At 43.6% G+C, this 18,500-nt stretch overlaps 1 protein-coding gene across 8 annotated transcripts in view; it reads right to left on the reverse strand.

Moving 5' to 3' along the window:
* Yap1 (Yes1 associated transcriptional regulator) overlaps nucleotides 1-18,500 on the reverse strand; it is an 84,343-nt gene that overhangs the window by 14,969 nt on the left and 50,874 nt on the right. For 2 of the 8 annotated variants that reach the window (XM_021645869.2, XM_021645867.2), the window contains exons 5-6: nucleotides 6,055-6,236; nucleotides 3,729-3,776 (exon numbers count right to left, since the gene is read on the reverse strand). In XM_021645869.2, the coding sequence (XP_021501544.1) occupies nucleotides 3,729-3,776; nucleotides 6,055-6,236 (230 nt within the window). Of the gene's footprint in view, nucleotides 1-3,728; nucleotides 3,777-6,042; nucleotides 6,237-18,500 lie in introns of all 8 variants that reach the window. The other 6 variants (XM_021645866.2, XM_021645865.2, XM_021645871.2 and 3 more) reach the window with 3 other exon arrangements.

The raw sequence follows: 18,500 nt of genomic DNA on the forward strand, positions 1-18,500 counted from the left end.
GGTCTTAGAGCAAACAGGAGAGCCTTAATTGGTAGGAGACAAGGGGATCAGCAAGGATCTCACTGGTCAAGAGCAGCTAGCCAAATTAAGAGGAGCTACTGACCACAAAACCATGAGCCAGGGGGCCCTGCAAGCAAGGGAGAGCCCAGATACGCTGAACCCTATTTCCAGCAGAGAATGAGGGCAAAGTGTACTCTGGAAGATCATTCTTTCCTCAAAATGTGTCTTTCAGAAGACATATGAGAGCTGGAATGTGCTCAAGGCCTGTCCAAATTACACAGCAACATTGCCTTGAGGGAGATCTGGCTAGATCCCGCACAGACAGTGGGCACTCACACGCAAAGCAGAGATGTTTACAGAGCTAAGGTTTCTTCTGGATCGTGGAAATGAGAGCCTAAGCTCTATGTAAGGACAATTCCCCGAATCCTGTAAACACACTGTGATAAGTTATGGTGACAAGGTTCATATTTAATGCCTTGAAAGGTCTTTCTTCTTTCAGTATGATTCACACCACATGCCTTGAGCTTTCTCATTAGCCCACAGGGACCTAAGCAACATACGCCACAGATCCCAGAATACAGACATCATCTGTTAACTTCATCAAAAGTACTAAAAACGTTTTTGACTTCAGTAATTTTAAAATGCTGACAGTGGTGGTACGCCTTGTCATCCCGTAACTCATAGATCATGAACACTGCTAGGAGTTCAAGGCCAGCCTGGTCTAAGCAGTAAGTTCCAAGACAGCCGGACCTACACAGCCAAGACCCTGTCCAAGGAAGGAAGGAAGGAAGGAAGCAAAACCAATGCACACTCTGGAGGCTGGAGCCACTGACACTAACTATAGTTTATAAGGTGCTATCACTATGAATAAGCCACATCTCTCTACTAGAAAAGCAACAGGGGTGAAGTCTGCCCAGCTCGAGTCCTTCCCACTTCCTCTTAGACTGGTGAGCACTGTCTGGCTGACCTTTGAAAACCCAGGGGGAAACCACTTTCACTTAAGATCTTCTCTGCCAGGCGTGGTGGCACACACCTTTAGTCCCAGCGCCTGGGAGGCAGAGGCACGTGGAGTTGAAGGACAGCCAGGGCTATGCAGAGAAACCCTGAAAATCAAACAAACAAAGACACCCCCACCGCACCCAAATCTCCCCTGTTGTGGAGGGTTGCACGGTGGTTTGGCAAGCTGAGTAGCCTCAGAAGCCACGTCCCTTTCTGACCCTCTCCCGCCTGTCTTCCTGTTTCCTCTCTTCCCAAAGGCAGGCCAGACTGAGAATTCCTCTTCTCCAAGGAGAGTCAGAGCAAACAGAACTCTTCTCCTGCAAACCATGAAAGCCCAGCAATATTACTTGCCGCTTACTCTTCAAGGGAAGTCTAAGTCTCTAAGCCCAACTGCCTGAAGGACACCAAATCTCACCCGGAAGGGTCCAAAGTCTGCTGGAGTTTCCCTGGATCTTTAGGCTATCACTTCTAAAAGGCTCCTGGGACAAATAAAACACTAATTAAATAAACTGGATATGTGTTCCTCTATCTAGTGTTCTGGCTTTTGTTATAGAAGTAATGACTACACCCTTTATGATAATTGAGAAAAGTCACCTTTTTTTCCTCCCTATCTAATATCTTAAGGTCATGGAGAAAATATGTAGGACAAGAGAGAAAAACACACTGATGTTTCAAACTCACACACCACCACAATTGAATACGTTGATTGACAGCCACCAGTCCATATACTGACAACTAAAACATGTATAGCAAACCATAGCTTTCAGAAAAGGTCTCATGGAAGCCCAGGCTGGTATCAAACTTGCTATGTAGCCAAAACAGGCCTTAAACTCTTATCCTCTCCTCTCAACTCCCAAGCACAGGGATGGTAGGGCTACACAACCATGCCCACAAAGCTATTATTTTTAATCTTTAGCATTTTCAAAATTTATCTCTCTCAAATATTTTTTTTTAATATACATCAACTCTAATTTTAACACCTTAAGATTTTACTGTTTACATCTCACCATTTTGGGTGTGTGTGTTGGGAACTGAACCTAGATCATCGTGTCTACAGAGCAGATGACTTATCACTGACTTGGGCCATAGCTCAAGCCAGGTGCCATGGTACACAACTGTAACCTGGCACCTTGGGCAGCTGATGCAGGGGATCCATGGGAGCTCAAGGCCATCCTGGCCTGTGCATAGGGTAAGACCCTTTCTTTAAAACAAATAAACCAAACAAAGCAAAGACTGGAAGATGTTTACTATCTCTGAATTCCTGATGACTTTACTGTAGCACGGGTTTTCTATTCAAGGATGAAATGAAGACCTAAAAGTATATGTTTACCAGATTTGGGTGTTTAGATATGAGCAAGAACAAGAGTTTCAGCCTCTATTTAAGACTGGCAGGACTTATGAGTGACCTTTGGCTCCTGAGAGTCACTAACAGAAGCCATTACTTTGGAGAAATGCAGAAAAAGAGACTGTTCAGTTTGTAAGACCCAGTGCTGTGTATGAAGCTTTCCAGTCTAATGTGGCAGCGTCCCTCACCCCGAGAACGGCTGTGCCCTGCTCTAGTGCTGCTCTCACTCCTTTACTTGGTGTTCTGCTTAAATGAAGGCATTTATGAGATAAAGAAAGAGTTTAGGCCAGGCATAGTGAACATCTTTAATCCCAAGACTTGGAAGCAGAGGCAGGTAGATCTGTGAGTTCAAGGCCAGCTTGACTCAAAAATTGAAAAAAAGAAAGAAAAGAAAAATTATAGTTTATTTTCTTCAAAGTTAAGGGGTCTCTATGAAAGTGGTGTCTGACTTTATCACCAAGGAATTCCATCGGTCCAGGTAACAGCACTTTCTCTTTCCACTTAGCACAGAGGAGCCACAAAGAACGTGAGACGTTTGGCTGCTGGTGTGGCAGTAATCCTAGTTCTCGGGAGGCTGCAGGAAAGCCACTGGAAAAACTGAAGGCAGCCTGAGTTATAATATATATAGTGATGACCCAAAAGAAAGAGAGGTGGGGAGGGGTGGAGCAAGGGAAGGAGAGTATGATATGGGTACTTATAAAGGAGGCTTATCTGAGAGGGTGCATGGACTCTCACCCCTAATTTCTTTGAGTCTTATAGAGCAGAAACGTACAGGATCACATTCGTTTCCTGACTGCACCTATTCCCACGCTCAGACAGGAGTCGTGTGAAGCAGGAGAGTAGCCACAGCAGTAGCTGGTGCTTCTGTGGACAGTGTGCCCTGAAGCCCATCGTGGACAAGTGCAGAGCTCGATTTCTCCTGAGCTCTTTGACATTTAAAATGACCCCTTCAGAAGGGCAACTGAGAACAAAGTATTTATTATGATTTCCAAAAAAGGCCTGCAAGTATATAAACTAACTAGCTTCTTTTGCTATGGCTCAACTTACCAATTCTTTAAAAACAAGAGAGAGACAAACAAAAATCTATTTTAAGCCGCTCAACGAAAAACCATATACATTTAGAGGATGGCAGACAGACCACAGAAACACACTGTGCGTGACACAGAGAGTCCTGAAGGCCTCAAATGCCACACACCCCCTGGGAAAATCGGCATGGGCAGATCAGTCTCTTAGAGAGGTAATGCTAAGAGTCTTGGGAGAAAGATGACTCAAACATATCCTTTCTGGCTCATCTCCAATGAGAACAGGGCCAGGAACATGGTGTCTCTCTTTCCTAATTTAGTTATCTTTTTCCCCAATGCTAAAACATCATATAAGAGCCTACCTGACATTTTGGAGCATTTGCTGTGCTGGGATTGATATTCCGTATTGCCTAAGAGTAAAAATAAGACGGATAAAAATTATTTTGAGCCACACGGTTTGGCTGTGTAGGCTGACTTACAAATTGTATCCAGACATCTCACCAGAGCACAGAATTCCCAAGCTACCCAAGAGACAGCAGGCTAAGAAGGACAGGAGCCAGGAAGTCACCACACAACAGACTGCCCCTCACAGTCTAGCAGCACTGAAGACAGACAGCAAGACTTGGCGCCAAGTCAGGCAAAATTTAGTAACAGTCAGGTAGGCTCTTTGCTTCTGTGTTAGATGAAGCGGGTAGAAATAATTTTCAATGCTTCAGTAATAAGACACAGCTGTGGATGGAAGACGTTCACAGGAAGGCAGAGGCCTGAGGATGTGCTCAATTTATAGATTGCTAAACAAACAGTTCTAAACGGTCCATTAGCATAGGAACAGAGAGATCTAACCCTCCAACAGGTGACACAGTAGGTAGCAGAGAAAAGTAGCAGAGGTCACGTCTAAAGAAGGAAGGCCATTCTACCTAGGACCCACCACCCAAGAACAGTTAGAAAAATTCTTTGGAAGAAAGAATTTTACAAGCAGAATTGGCCCAAGAAAACCAGGCTAACTGATATAACACAACAGAGTGACAATGGTACATTTCTTGACATAATGACAAGGAGAAGACATTGACATCATAAATTAAGTGAAATTGCATTATTGTTATGTAATAACCCTCTTGATGTTTGGGAGCCCACATATGAAATTGGGACTTGCATTTACTTCCACCAATTAGTACTTGGTCACAACAGAATAAAGACAATAAACGAGGCTTTATTTTTAATTTAATTCAACTGCCACACACTGAAAGCCTTGTTATGCTACCTGGGCCTTTTATGTGTGACAAGTACCCTTCCTCCAGGGCAGTGAGGGAGGAGCGAGGGGTGGCACCCGTGCTAGCACGCTTCCCTTGCAAATGTCTTTCAAGGCAATTCTCCCATCATGTGCCGGCATCTGGAGTGTGAAGACACATAATGAGCACCAAGAGTTTAAGGAGCACCAAGAGTTTAAGGAGGAGTCTGTCTGGGATTCTATGGCTTAACGTAGTGTATCTTTAAGGTCAACATTCTAGAAATAGAAGTGTAATGTAAAACTAATTTTAAACATTCACAGTAGCTACCTATGATTTAGAAAAAGCAATTTAGGAAGTACAGAAACTATTTTGTGTTTGTAAACATCTTGAGGGCGAGGATAAAAAAGAAACTTGAATATTTTACAACTAGAAGAAAACTAGGTAATCCGGGGAAAGAAGAATTTTATCTCGAGTCTTCTCCTTTTGTACATTTTGATTAGTGGTGCTGTTACCATCTATTCAAAGTTTCTATACAAATTTAAAAAGATCTACTGCTTAACCAAAGGCTAACTCCCTACTATCAACAATAACTTAAATACTTAAAATAAGGTAAACAAATTGGGTGGGGCTAGGGATCTCCTGAACCCAGGGACCCACACATGCTCTCCAAATGCTCCTTCACTAGACTACACCTCAGTCCCAAACTTGTTTTGAGACAACTAACTTCTGATTCAGCCTGAAGACCAACAATGTTTTCTGAAGAAACCGGTCTGAAGCTCCTAGCTGAGGAGCCATCAACAGAAAAATGCCCCAGACAAATCTAAGACATGTATGGTCTTATAAACTTGAGGATAAGCTGCAGAATGTTTTAAGTGAAATTCTTTGACTTTAGCAATACTGTGGCATTCGTCATTAAAGAAAATGTCACACTGGTAAACTCTCTACAGATAATTCACTTAAGGTAGAAGATGTTTTTCTCCAAGGAGTGGCCCCAGTACTTGTCAAGCTCTCAAAAGCAATGTCTGTAATCCATCTGCACCTGGGAGGAAGCATCCTGGCTTTTTTTGATTTCTGATCAACTGCAATGACTACTGAAAACACCCATTCTTTCTTTATTTTTTGAGACAGGATCTCATTAAGCTCAGGCTGACCTTCAAATTACTATACAGCTAAGGCTGGTCTTGAACTGATCTTTTTTTGCACTGGCCTCCCAAGTTCTGGGTGAGAGATGTGCGCCACCACTCTAGCTAATACAGTTCTTTATGGCATAGGACCATGAGATACAGTGCAAGTGACCCAAAGCCAGCCAAGGAACAGGACAAAGACAGGAAGAGAGACCCTGATTTAATAAAGCCAACATTCCTTGGCAACTAACAAAAGCTAAAATGAAAAGCACAGGCTCTTGTGCGGGAAAGCAAAGGTTGAAAGAGAAAGGTTGGACTCTAACCTGTGGCCTCACCTGCTGCAGTAACTCCTGCTGTTTCAACCGTAGTCTCTCCTTCTCCATCTGCAGCTGCTGCAGCTGTATCTGCTGCTGCTGGTTGGAGCTGCCTCCACCCAGGACACCTCCCTGTGGGCTCTGGGGAGCCAAGGGTGGGGGCTGCTTCACTGGAGCACTCTGGGTGATTCTCTGGTTCATGGCTGAAACAAAACAAAGATTATCCTGAAGAAAAAAAAAAAAAAAGCCAGCAAAGGATAACTTAGGTATGTATGCAAGAGGACAAATGGTCAACTAGAAGTCCCTAAGAAGCCACAAGTGCAATGGCTGTGACTCACTGCTGCCACCACAACTGTTAGAGATCCCCGAGTCATTCAGAACTTGTGCAGCACCAGAGAATAGGAATCAAAGCATATGCAAGTTGTATGAAGACAGAGGGGCCAGCAAGGTGTTTGGGGAGGAGAAGGAACTTGCCACCCAAGCAGGATGACCAGAGTTTAATCCATGGAGGCCACATGTAAAGCAGGGCGAGATAACACACATCTGCACCCCAGCACTCTCACTGTGAGACAGAAGGCCAGAAGGCAGAAGCAGAACCTCCTGGAAGCTGGTGCTTTGGACACGGACTCTTGGGCAGGAGTGCACACAAGCACACACTCTTGTGGGCACAACCAAACCACAGTCATTAAAAACGAAGTTGGAGAGAGATTTTCTACAAAAAAACATGAATTTAATCAACAGCTCATCAAATAGCACTTTCTGAGAACAAAATAACCAACCCTGACTACTAATGTATTTCCAGAAAGCAAATGTGCCCTTCCAATTAAACCTGAAAGCAGTTGGGTCTCACCGAAAATCACCATAACTAGGCTCATCACTGGGAAAGGCAATTTTTTTTGGTCACTGAACCTATATAATCCATCTGGACTACTGTTTTCATTTACCCACTCATCTCTCTGTGCACCCGTGCCACTGTGGGTCCGTGGCCGTCAGGAGACAACGTGCAGGGGTCTGCTCTCTCCACAATGTGATTCCCAGGAATCAAGCTCAGGCCATCAGGCTCAACAGCAGTGCGTTAGCCATCTTTTATCAGTCTCACAGAACCACTTCAAGAGTGTAACAAGAAAACAGCTCCTAACAATAAGAGGGGCAGCCTGATGCTTCACAGGGGCATTAAAAGAGAGGAAAACCAGACCACTCTTTCTGATAAACTTTGCTTACAAGTCCTATTCACACTGAGAGCACTTTTAAGCTTCTGGCTCCAAGGTAAGCTCCTCTGTCTTGTGCAAACCAGGCTCTCCCTTGGCCCATTTACGATTCTTGCAGGGCTGCGGGTCTAGGTCAGCGGTTCTCAACCTTCCGAATACTGTGACCCTTTAATGCAGTTCTTCAGGTTATGCTGACCCCAACTGTAAAATTATTTTGGTTGCTACTTCATAACTGTAATTTTGGTACTGTTATGAACTGTAACGTAAACATCTGTTTTCCAATGGTCCTAGGTGACCCCCGTGAAAGGGTCACTCAACCCCCAAGTTGAGAACTGCTGGTCTAGCTGAATGGCTAGACCACTTGCCTGTCTATGAAAGGTCCGGGGTCAATCCCTGTGATAGTTAAGTGTTATCTGTCATGTTGATGGTCTCATGTACATGCTCTGATGGTGCTTCCAGACAGGTTCAGCTAACGATGAAAGAACCAACCTGAATAGGGGTGGCATCAGTTCACAAGCTGGGTGCCCAGCCTGAATGGAAAGGGGAAAAGGCCTGCAGAGCTCAGCCTTCATCTTACTCTGAGAGCTGTTCTGCAGGTGACAAAAGTAGCCTCATCCTCCTGCCAGAGCCGTTCTCTCCAGCAATTTCCCCTGCATGATGGCCTGCTCCCCTAGACTGCGAGCCAGGAGAAACCCTTGCTCCAGTTCCAGTGAAAGCTCCAAGAAGAGTGATCTAACACCACAGGAGCAAGGCAGCATTGACACACAGGCAAGAACGAAGCCCAGAGCTGAGGGACTATCCACTATCCACAAGGATAGAATATGAACCAGGAACCCTACCTCTTCTTTCAGCTGTCAACAGCATATATAGAGAGAACTAAGAACATTGGAAGAAGGAAATCGAGAGCCAGACTCGAGGAAGCCGGAGTCATTTGTCAGACTGTGGTTTGTTAATTTTATTTCTATTTCCTTCTCTTGTTCCATTTCCAACCCAGATTTTTTTTTTTACTTACTCTACCACTTCTTAATATTTTTTTTCAGTTACATTTACTTAGTTTGGGGACAATTCAAGTTAGTAAACTTACCCGTATAACCTGCTTGCTGCATCACTGTATTTTGGAACATAATCACTCACTGCTATTTGGCACAAATATCTCCTACTATGATTTTTTACAAGTTACACACTATTTAGAAGCACATTTCTATGGTTCCAAGTGTACAGTTTGGGTCTTTAAGATAATTTCAATAAGCATGTAGACAACATTAATAACAGAGTGAGCCCTGCATGTCAATGGCCGCTTCCCAAGCTATCTTGTACCCCCATCCTTCCCGTTTTCAGACAGACACTGTGACCTTGAGTGTGCACACACAGTTCTCAAATCAGTTCTTTCCTTCTGCCTTAGTTTTGAGGCAAGGTCTCTCTTAGTCAGGGTTACTACTGATGTGACGCAACATTACCAAAGGCAACTTGGGTTTATTTGGTTTATGTTTCCACATCATAGTTCATCATGGAATGAAGTCAAGACAGGAACTCAAGCAGGGCAGAGACTTGGAGGCAGGAGCTGATGCAGAGGCCACAGAGAGGAGCTGCTTACTGGCTTGCTCCTCATTGTCTGTTCAGCCTGCTTTCTTATAGAACCCTAGGGGTAGCACTACCCACAATAGGCTGGGGGCTCCCCATCAATCACTAAGTAAGAAAATGCCCTACAAGCTTGCTTGCCCACAGCCTAACTTACGAAGGCATTTCCCCCAAAGGAGGTTTCCTCCTAGCACAGTCTCTCCTTGCTGTGTTCTCCAAATTAGATGGCTGGTTCCTAAGATTTGGAGTAAATCTCCTCTCTGTACCTCTCACCTTGCAGTATGAGCACTAGGATTACAGACATACACCATGGCATCCTGTCCTTCACATGGGTTCCACAGATTAAACTCAGGCTCATCAGCTCCCGTGACAATTTACTCACCAGACCATCTAATCAGCCCCCGACAATGAGGAACTTACACGCTATATTTTAGAACCTGCCTCTAACACACAGGATACTAAACACAAACACACACACACACACACACGAACAAAAACCATGATTCCACTGCCCAAACCTGTCAGCTTTTTATCGTGTTTATATTAATCTTTCAATTAGATATTTAAAAACACTTAGTTTGTCTAAAACAGAATCTAAACAATGTCCACAGGATAACATCAGACTCAAATCCTAAGTGTGTTACAATAATAAAAAGATTCTTTAAATTCATTCTTTCATTAAAAGTTCCAAATGGTAACACTCTCTCATTCCTTCACAGGTGTTAATCTGAAGTTAATTTTCCCATATATCCTGATCATCTTAATTTTAGTTTGTTCAGGCTAAGAGCAAATGTCTGATTCATATACTGGAAGCCTTTGCATTGTGTCCTAGTGCTGTAACAGGGAAGCTGAGCAGCAGCTTTGCTGCTTCTAGTCGTGAAAGGGTGGTTCCAGGCTCACCTTGACCCTACCCCACATTTCAGTCAGGCCTATCCTGAGGCACCCGTTTTCCTCCACTAATAAACAGACGCTGCCAGCTGCAGTACTGTCTTCCTGCTTGTCATTGCTTTTAGGGTCCCCCATTCAGAATGTGAATTTCTGACTCATATTTATAGCCCAAGATTTTACATAGATTATTTGTCTTATTACTACTAATTTTATCACTTACACTGAAAGAATTTTTTTAATTTTTTAAAAAAACTTTATGTGTGCGAGCCTTACTGGTAGACCAGGTGCCTGCAGATTCCCTCCCAGGCTGGAGGAGGGCATGGCATTTGAATTCTCCTCAGACAAGCAGCCTGAGTCCCTGCAAGAGCACCAAGTGCTCCTACAACCTCTGAGCCATCTTTCCAGCTTCCAGGGATTAGAACAATGTTTTATTTCCTTGTTTTTAAACTTCTTATATAAAAGCTATAAGTGCAGCCATGTGCACAAACAGCATGGTTTTATTACACTCATGATGAACAAACACTACAGTGTCCCAGGCTACTGGCTGGGGGCGTTTCAGCAGGAGACCTGGGAGTTTGGGGTCGTCTTTGGTTGCGCAGTGAGTTGAGGACAGCCTAGATGAACTACCTTAGATGCTGCCTCAACCCTTCCCACTCTCTCCCCACCCCAAAATCAGTTCACATTTCTTTTCCATTTTTTTCTTAATTTACTCTACTAAGTAAACATACAGAGATTAAAGCAGTTTAGTGGAACCCAGTTGGGACACTATTGGTACTAGTATTTTTCTGCTGCTTGTCATTATTAGGGTCCCCTGCTCAAAATGCATACTTCTGATTCATATTCATAACTCAAGATTTCCCATTCTTTCCCTCCAGAAGAAGAGGTTCTCAGGTCAGTGCAAGCGCTCTGCAGGTTAGAGAGCGCCTCACTACCACCTTCCCAGTCTACATGAACATAGAGGCATTTCTTTCTGAATACACGGAAGCAGAGCTCTAATTCCTGGTTTTAATTTGTGCGTTTTCCCTGTACTTCATACAACCTTGACATCACTTGGAAGCAGAGAAACACACACACACTGTCCTATTTTTTTTTTTTCTACTCAATGAATGATTTTTAAATTTAGTTTTCTGATCTCATCACCATATAGCCCAAACTGGCCTCAAACTCCTGTCTCTGCCTCGTCAAGTGCTGGGATTCCAAGCATGCCTGGCCTGGCTGTTACCTTTCTCAGTCTACAAGGCAGAGCTAGGGAATCTTTTGCTTGTGATGTAAGACAAACATGAATTTTCTCAGCTTTTCAGCCATCTTTTAAACTCCCCTTACATTTTCTTCATGGGTTATAGCTTTCACTTAATCATTTACACTAGTCCTTTTTTAATTTTTTCCCTCTGGATTATCTCCTCTGTTGGGTAGTCTAACGGACTATGGCACTACCTTTCTATCTGGTGCTGTCACACAGTGCACAGCCAAATACCAGGACAACCTCACATTTGAAGAGCTGATAAGGAGGTCAGGTGGTATTTTAAAAGTTAACTTCCTGTTTCAGAGTTTTAATTTAACTCTATTATTGGTAAAAAAACAAACAAACAAACAAAAAAAAAACAAAAAAAAACAAGCAAGCAAGCAAACAAACAAAACAAAAAACAGGGTGTGCTATTAAAAGATTTATTTTTATTTTATGTGCATACCTGGAGCCCTCAGCGGTCAGGAGAGGTTATTAGATCCCTCGGAATTGGAATGACAGATGATTTCAGATCACTTTGTGAATACTCCCCCTTCAGGAGCAACAAGGGCTCTTAACCTTGAGCCATTTCTCCAGGCCCCATGGTATGCTACTGAGTCTGAAAAACCTGTGATTTCTTGAAGCCTTCACCTGCAGTTAGTTAATCCTTAGGTCTGTGTTAGGGCAAGTCTGGGCCAGTTGTCTGACTGCTCTCACCAGAGCATTTTTCCCCCCGGTTCTTAACATGTTTGGTTTGTTGTATCCAAGGGTAGCTAGCCTTGAGCCTGGCAGATTCCAACACTGTTTTCCATTGTTTCGTGTCCTTTTATCTTCCACATGGTGGGGATGTGTCCCAGTGATGTTCTCTTGGTTATCTTGTTTACAATATTGTCTCAAGAGCAGAGAGGGGAGCTCAAAGCACAATCAACTGCCCTGGCTTCCGCAAAGTCTATTCATCTCCCACACAACAAACCCACATTAGACTTATAAAATACTCCTTTAAAGAATAACTGGGGGAGGAGGTAGCCTGGAGAGCTGGCTCAGCAGTTACAAGCGCTGGCTGCTCTGCCAGAGGATCTGGTTCTGTTTCCAGCACCCGTATGGTAGCTCACGCCATTTCTAACTCCAGTCCGGGGAACGCAGTAAGTCTGCTCACCTCCTGCACACACTGTACACACCTCCAGCCAGGCACACACACATTATAAAATAGACCCTTAAAATTCTTAACAAAGAATACATTACTTAAATGACTGTGCAGTAAGTTAGGTGCTTTCCTGAGGAATGGACAGGAAGAAGATAACCGTTTTTGAAAGTAAAGATTTGCCAAGTACCAATAACCATACTTATTAGGATTCTGTGTCACTTATATAAGACAAAGACAGGCTCCGCAGTAGATCTCACCTCCTCACACCTACCCCTAACCTTTAGAATCAAATGAGACCAGTAATTCACTGAGTCTTCAGGCTGTTTCCACAGGTGCTTTACAGAAGCCCTTCCCTTCTTCGGAAGCACTTTGTAGACACTGGCTCCTCATCTCACCTGTAGCTCTTTCTCCTCCCACCTTCCCACCTCACCATGCTGTTCACTGTGTCCACGTATTTCTGATTCCCAGAGACATTCATGTTTATCTTTTCTGCAAGATCTAAAGGCACACTGATGGGCAGCAGAGGTTACTGGTGGGCCCTTCCTTTCCTGAGGCTTGCTGCAGACATTCCATGAAACCATGCAGCACATTTTCACATTTCCTGACCACTGTGGCAAGCTCCACAGCAGGAGCTAAATACGACCCAAGGACTGGTCTGAGAAGCACAGCACACAAGTCAAAACCCAGGCCTTGGACAGTCAGATGGCTTGGCAGGGAATGGTGCTTGCCACAAGCCTGGAGACCTGAGTCTGAGTTCTGAAACCCACATGGTGGAGAGAATCAACTCCTCCAAGTTGCCCTCTACATGTGCACCATGAGACATGTGTGCACGAATAAATGTAATCTTAATTAAAAAAAAAAAAAAAGGCTGAGGCCAAGGGATGGAGAGATAGCTCAGAGGTTAAGAGCACTGGCTCTTCTTCCAAAGGTTCTGAGTTCAATTCCCAGAAACCATACGGTGGATCATAACCATCTGTAATGATATCTGGTGCCCTCTTCTGGCCTGCTGACACAATGCAGGTAGAGTAATCAATCAATCAATCAATCAATCAAAAAAAAAATAGCCAAGGCCAAGAGCCAATACCCATTGGGAAGACAGATGTCTTTAATACTAATTAATTAAAAGAGTACAAGTGGCTGGAGAGATGGCACAGAGAGCAAGACCATTAGCTATTTCCTCCAGAGGACAAATTCTGATTCCCAGCACCTACTTCAGGCCTCCAGTTCCAGGGGATCCAATGCCCTCTCTAGACTCTGCAGACTAAACAAAAATGAAAATAAAATGAATCTAAAACAATTTCAATAAATAAGTAGTACTAGAAAATGACCTTTTTAATCTGGAAAGTACTGGGATTAAGAAATACAGTATCAATACAGATTTTAAGCATTTCATCTATTAAAAATTAGAGAAAATGACTGAGTTTTTCATACTAGAGTTTTTTGTTATCAGTAATAATAGATTAAGTAAGTTACTTATAAAACATACTTGGTAAAAACAAATTGAGTTGGGAATGGTGTTTCACATCGCAAACCCAGCATTAGGGGAACTGAAGCAGGAGGATCACCACAGACCGAAGACTGAAGGAAGCTGGAGCTACACAAGGCGTGACAGGCCAGCCTGCACTATGGAATGTAACTCTGCTTCAAACAAAATAAAATACAACCAGGCCAAGAAAACGAGAACAAACTGAACAAAAACAAAACTGCATGGAAAAAAGGAGTTAAATATCAACACCCTTTGTTTCTCAGCACCGGCTTCTAGACCACCACCCTAACAGATGCACACTCAAGCCACAATCTCCAATGCGGAGTGCTGCAGGCAAGCTAAAGCTGGAGTGCTTACTATGGATCTTCAAACCTAAACTTATCTGATGGCTCAGAGATACCAAAAGGAGAAGAGATAGGACATCAAAAGACTAGAAGAACCAGTCCTCCGAGGACTGACAGACTTAAACAGACATGTGACAGAATGGGGGTGGGGTGGGCGGGTGCACTTCTGCCTGCTCTCCAACAAGACGCAGACACACCAATGCACACAAGGTACAGAGGGACCTCACAGCAGGAAAGAGACAGAACAAGCTTTGTTTCCAGGGAGAGGGGGCGGGGCAGGGACAGGCAAAGACTCTCCACACTTCTTCCCTGAGGACCACTCCTGAAGCACCCCCACCTTCAGCTTTAACCAGCCTGCTAAAATCCTGCCGGAGCTGCTCAGATGACAGAAGTACGTGCCCCAAACTGCACATGGTTGTTAAGGAGCTAGAGGTGGCCTTTAGCTTTCCTAGTAAATGTCTGAATTTTTACACCTAAGGTAAAGCTTAGGGAGCAAGAGGGAAGCCAGAAAACCTGCCATCAATCCTGGAGGGACTGTCTCCGCCGTGAACTCATGGGCTAGCCCCTTGATCACCTCCACCTGATAGGGAGCAGTTTTATCAGTCCTCAGAGGAAGACAATGTAGCCAATCCTGATGAGATTTGATAGGCTAGGATCAGAGGGAAGGGGAGGAAGACCTCCCCTATCAGTGGACTAGGGGAGGGGCATAGGAGAAGAAGAGGGAGGGAGGGCTGATTGGCAGGGGAAGAGGGAGGGGGCCACAGCTGGGATACAAATCGAATAAACGGTAATTATTAAAAAAGAAAAGAAAAAAAAAATCTATCCCACCATGGGAAGTGTCACCCCTTACACAGGGTTCCGGAACTATGAGAATAAAGAAATCTAGCCAAGCCAAAAAAAAAAAAAAAAAAAAAAAAAAAAAAAAGAGAGAGAGAAATTATAGGTGTTAGCTTAAGGATCATTAATTTCTAGCAACCTTAGGAAATATAAATCTAATCTAAAGTCATATTTAAAAAAACAAAAACATTAATCCACATAAATTTTTTTCACAAAAAAGGTATTTTGTGTAATGCTTGCTGAAGGAATGACCTTCCAAAGAAACAAATGTTTTTGTTGTCTTTGAAGCACAAATCGCCCATGGCTGGCTTTCTACATGATGGAAGGAGCTGAATTGGCCACCAAAAAAAAAAAAAAATGTACTAAGTTGGCACAGTAATAAAAATCTGTGGCACAGAACAGGCCTAGCAAGGATCAGGACCCACAGCTGGTGTGCACGCCTGACATCCCAGCACTCGGAAAGCTGAGGCCAGGTGGGTTAGAGGGTACACAGTGAGATCCTGTCCCAAAGGGCACACATGGGAGGTAATCAAGGCCCTAACCCTGTGACTGAATTAATGTTATTGCCCATTTATAGCTTGCTTGCCAATACTTAATATGCTATACAACTAAGCAATGCAGTTTTTTTCCCCACTAAGATAATTAAAATAACACCACCCCACCCCCAGGCTCACTTTGTCGGGCTGGCTGTCCTGGAATGCATTATGGAGACTAGGTTGGTGACCCACCTGCCTCTATCTCCCAAGTGTTTGGATAAAAGCCCGCCACACCCGGGCAAGCACCCCCATCTTTAACTGATCAGAATACTGAAAACAAGTAATTCAACCAATCCAATTCCCCCCTCCAACCTTCAAAATACTGGCATTGCCTGTCCCACAGCAGCATACTCTGGATGGAACAAAAAGAAAAAGAAGTCTACAGAGCCAGTGTAATCCTGTGATCCTAGCACTCAGAAGACTGAGGCAGGGGACTGTCATGAAAATAAGGCCTTTCGATAAGGCAGAGGAACAGATAGATGGATGGATAGATAAAGACAGGTGATTCCAAAGAAACATTTCCTCTCAACACCACATTCTACACTGGGGAAGGCCATGGGCTGCTAAATGAGGTAAGATGGAGGATATGTGTTCTCACTGATTTTCAGCCTCCTCTGTCCCCAACTGCCGTATCTCTCCTGACTATGGAAGTGATGCTGAAAATCTCTTTTGGAAGAAAGGGTCAGACAATGATAAGCACTCTGAGGGAAGGAGGCCACACTACAGATCCTCAATTTAAATGGACCTGTCTCTAATTTCACATGATGCATTGCTATCTATGTCTCACCAGATAATCAATAATCTAAAAGTCTACACACTAGACTTTGGCTCCTTCATTTTGCCTTGGTCTGTTTCCTCACACAGCACCTTGTTACCCTTCACTGTGGGACGCAGTTAATAACTCCTCCCGTCCCCAGGCAGTGATATGCTGCTGGCAACATCCTGGACAGACTGCAGCACAGGTGCAGAATTCTGAGGTCACAGAAGAAAACAACAATTAGCAAGACAAAAGCCTGGAGCCACCTTAGTCTAACCCCCTAAATTGCGACTTCTTTCCCTTTCCTTTTAGTCTGAGTCTGTAAGAATCAACTGGCTCATCTTTAGCATATTTTAAAGTTAATACAAGTAGAACCTGAAACTTAAAAAGTTTATGTACATGTGTACATATCTGACAGCAGCAGCTTCAGATCACAAGTAAACTGTTAGGCTACAGCTATGGTGATCTTAAGCTTTTGCATTTAAAAATTAACAGTTTAGTGGTGCCTCATGCTTACAATCCTGGCATTTGAGGGAACCGGGCAGTGAGAATGGCAGTGTTAAAGGTCAAACTTGTATAACTACATAGTGAGTTCTAGGTTACTATGGGCTGATGTGTCTCCAAATTAATTTTGTTGAATTAGGAATAAGTGACTTATTGTGTAAGCAGGGATGAGAATATTCACTGTACAGCTATTTAGGAAGCTCACTTAAGTATCCATCATGTAGGAAGTATACATTTTAGTTTAACTTACTAACACGCCTCCTCACCCTGGGTGAACAGTGGAGAACTGTTTACCATAAGCTACTTAGGTACTCGTCAACTGAATTTAACAGAAAGCTTAAAACTGAATAAAAATGGCAAGTCCAAGTATCAAACTCTTATTTCTGAAACATTATTTCCTATGGGGGCAGGTGCCAAAGGGCGTCTCTCGATTCTTTCCTGCCACCACATGGGTGCTGGGGATTCAACTCAGGCTGCCAGGCAGGCATCGCCTTTACCAATAAGCCTTCTCGCTAGTCCCTGACCTATTCTGGATGTTTATTTAATAATCTTATGTATCAAAAAACTCATGGCAAGAAATATCTAAGTTGGAAGAGCTGCTGGAAGCTTGATAGGACTTGCTCACAGCAGTTGTTGTGTGCTGGTGGTCTCGTGTCGGTCTGTCTAAGGGACAGACCACCTTCAGGCAGTGGGGCCAAGCCTGCTAATGACACCGGTGTGGTATGCTCTACTTCACCAGCACCCTCATCCTCAGCAGGTTTGCCAGGACTGTCTCTGGAGATAGGGCTTATCTTTAGATGAAAGGTTAACAGACCCTGGCTCAGCTTCAAAGTAAATCCCAGCTGTGAGCAGAAGAGTGAAGCAGGCTTTACATGATCTCTGAAACCCAGAGCCCTCTGAATAAGGCTGTGGAGAAGTGACTGCATACCAGGGTCCAGACTGCAAACATTTCTTTTCCCATGTCTCACATAATAATGCACAAATAGGAATAAGGGCAAAACATTAATACACCTGAGATAAATTTTTTTTAAAAGACCAATTTATTTAAAAAATGACATAAAATTAAAAGAAATTACTAAATACAAAGCTGGATGCGGAGGAACAATCCCAGCATCCAAGAGGAAAAAAAAAAAAAATCAAAAGATCTCTTTAAGCCATAAAGATTTCCAGGCCAGCCAGGGTTACACAAATAATACAAAACAAAAACACAAACACAGGTTCCTCATGTTTGCACTAAAAGTACTTTACTCCCTGAGCCATCTATCTCTCTAGCCCAAAATCTGAAATAATTTAACACCAGGCTGGCCTCAAATTTAGGGAGATCTGACTGCCTCTGTCTCCCAAGTGCTGGATTAAAGGTGTGTGCCACCACCACCCGGCCCAAGTGGGTTATTTTATAAGAAGAATCTAATAAAGGATACAAACGTAAGAGAGGTTGATGTTTGAAGCAGGTAATAAGTTAAAAGTTTATCCTCCATCCTAAAAGACTGAAAGCCACATTTCTACTTGGCTTAGTTAAGACTTAGTTGTTTTAATATGGATTTGGAGAACACAGAGAAATGAGCAAACCCCACATGCACGGAAGCAATAACTACACCATATGCCTGTGTTTGAATGGCCCCAGCGTCAGAATCGAGAGGGGTAGTTTATGTTTCTTTGGCAGAGATAGAGCATAACCCACTATAGCAAGAGTCAACTCCATCTGCTAGCAGCTTGCTTCTCTCTGCTGTTACTCTAGATTAGAGAAGAGCACTCGGCTCTTCTCCCCGCCCCTCAGTTACACCCCAGCTCTAACTGCAAAGGTCTGGAACAGATTAAAAGTTGGGCCACAAAATAAAAAGCTCTGGCATGCAGTCAAGCCTGTCTGGAATACACTTACACAGCGGGCCCAAAAAGGGAAACGAGAGGCAGGGAGGAGGGAAACTGCAGGAGGTTTTTGTTGGTATCTCTATCACGAATGTGT

This window comes from Meriones unguiculatus, chromosome 1 (assembly GCF_030254825.1).
Source record: "Meriones unguiculatus strain TT.TT164.6M chromosome 1, Bangor_MerUng_6.1, whole genome shotgun sequence".
NCBI classification, from domain to species: Eukaryota; Metazoa; Chordata; class Mammalia; order Rodentia; family Muridae; genus Meriones; species Meriones unguiculatus.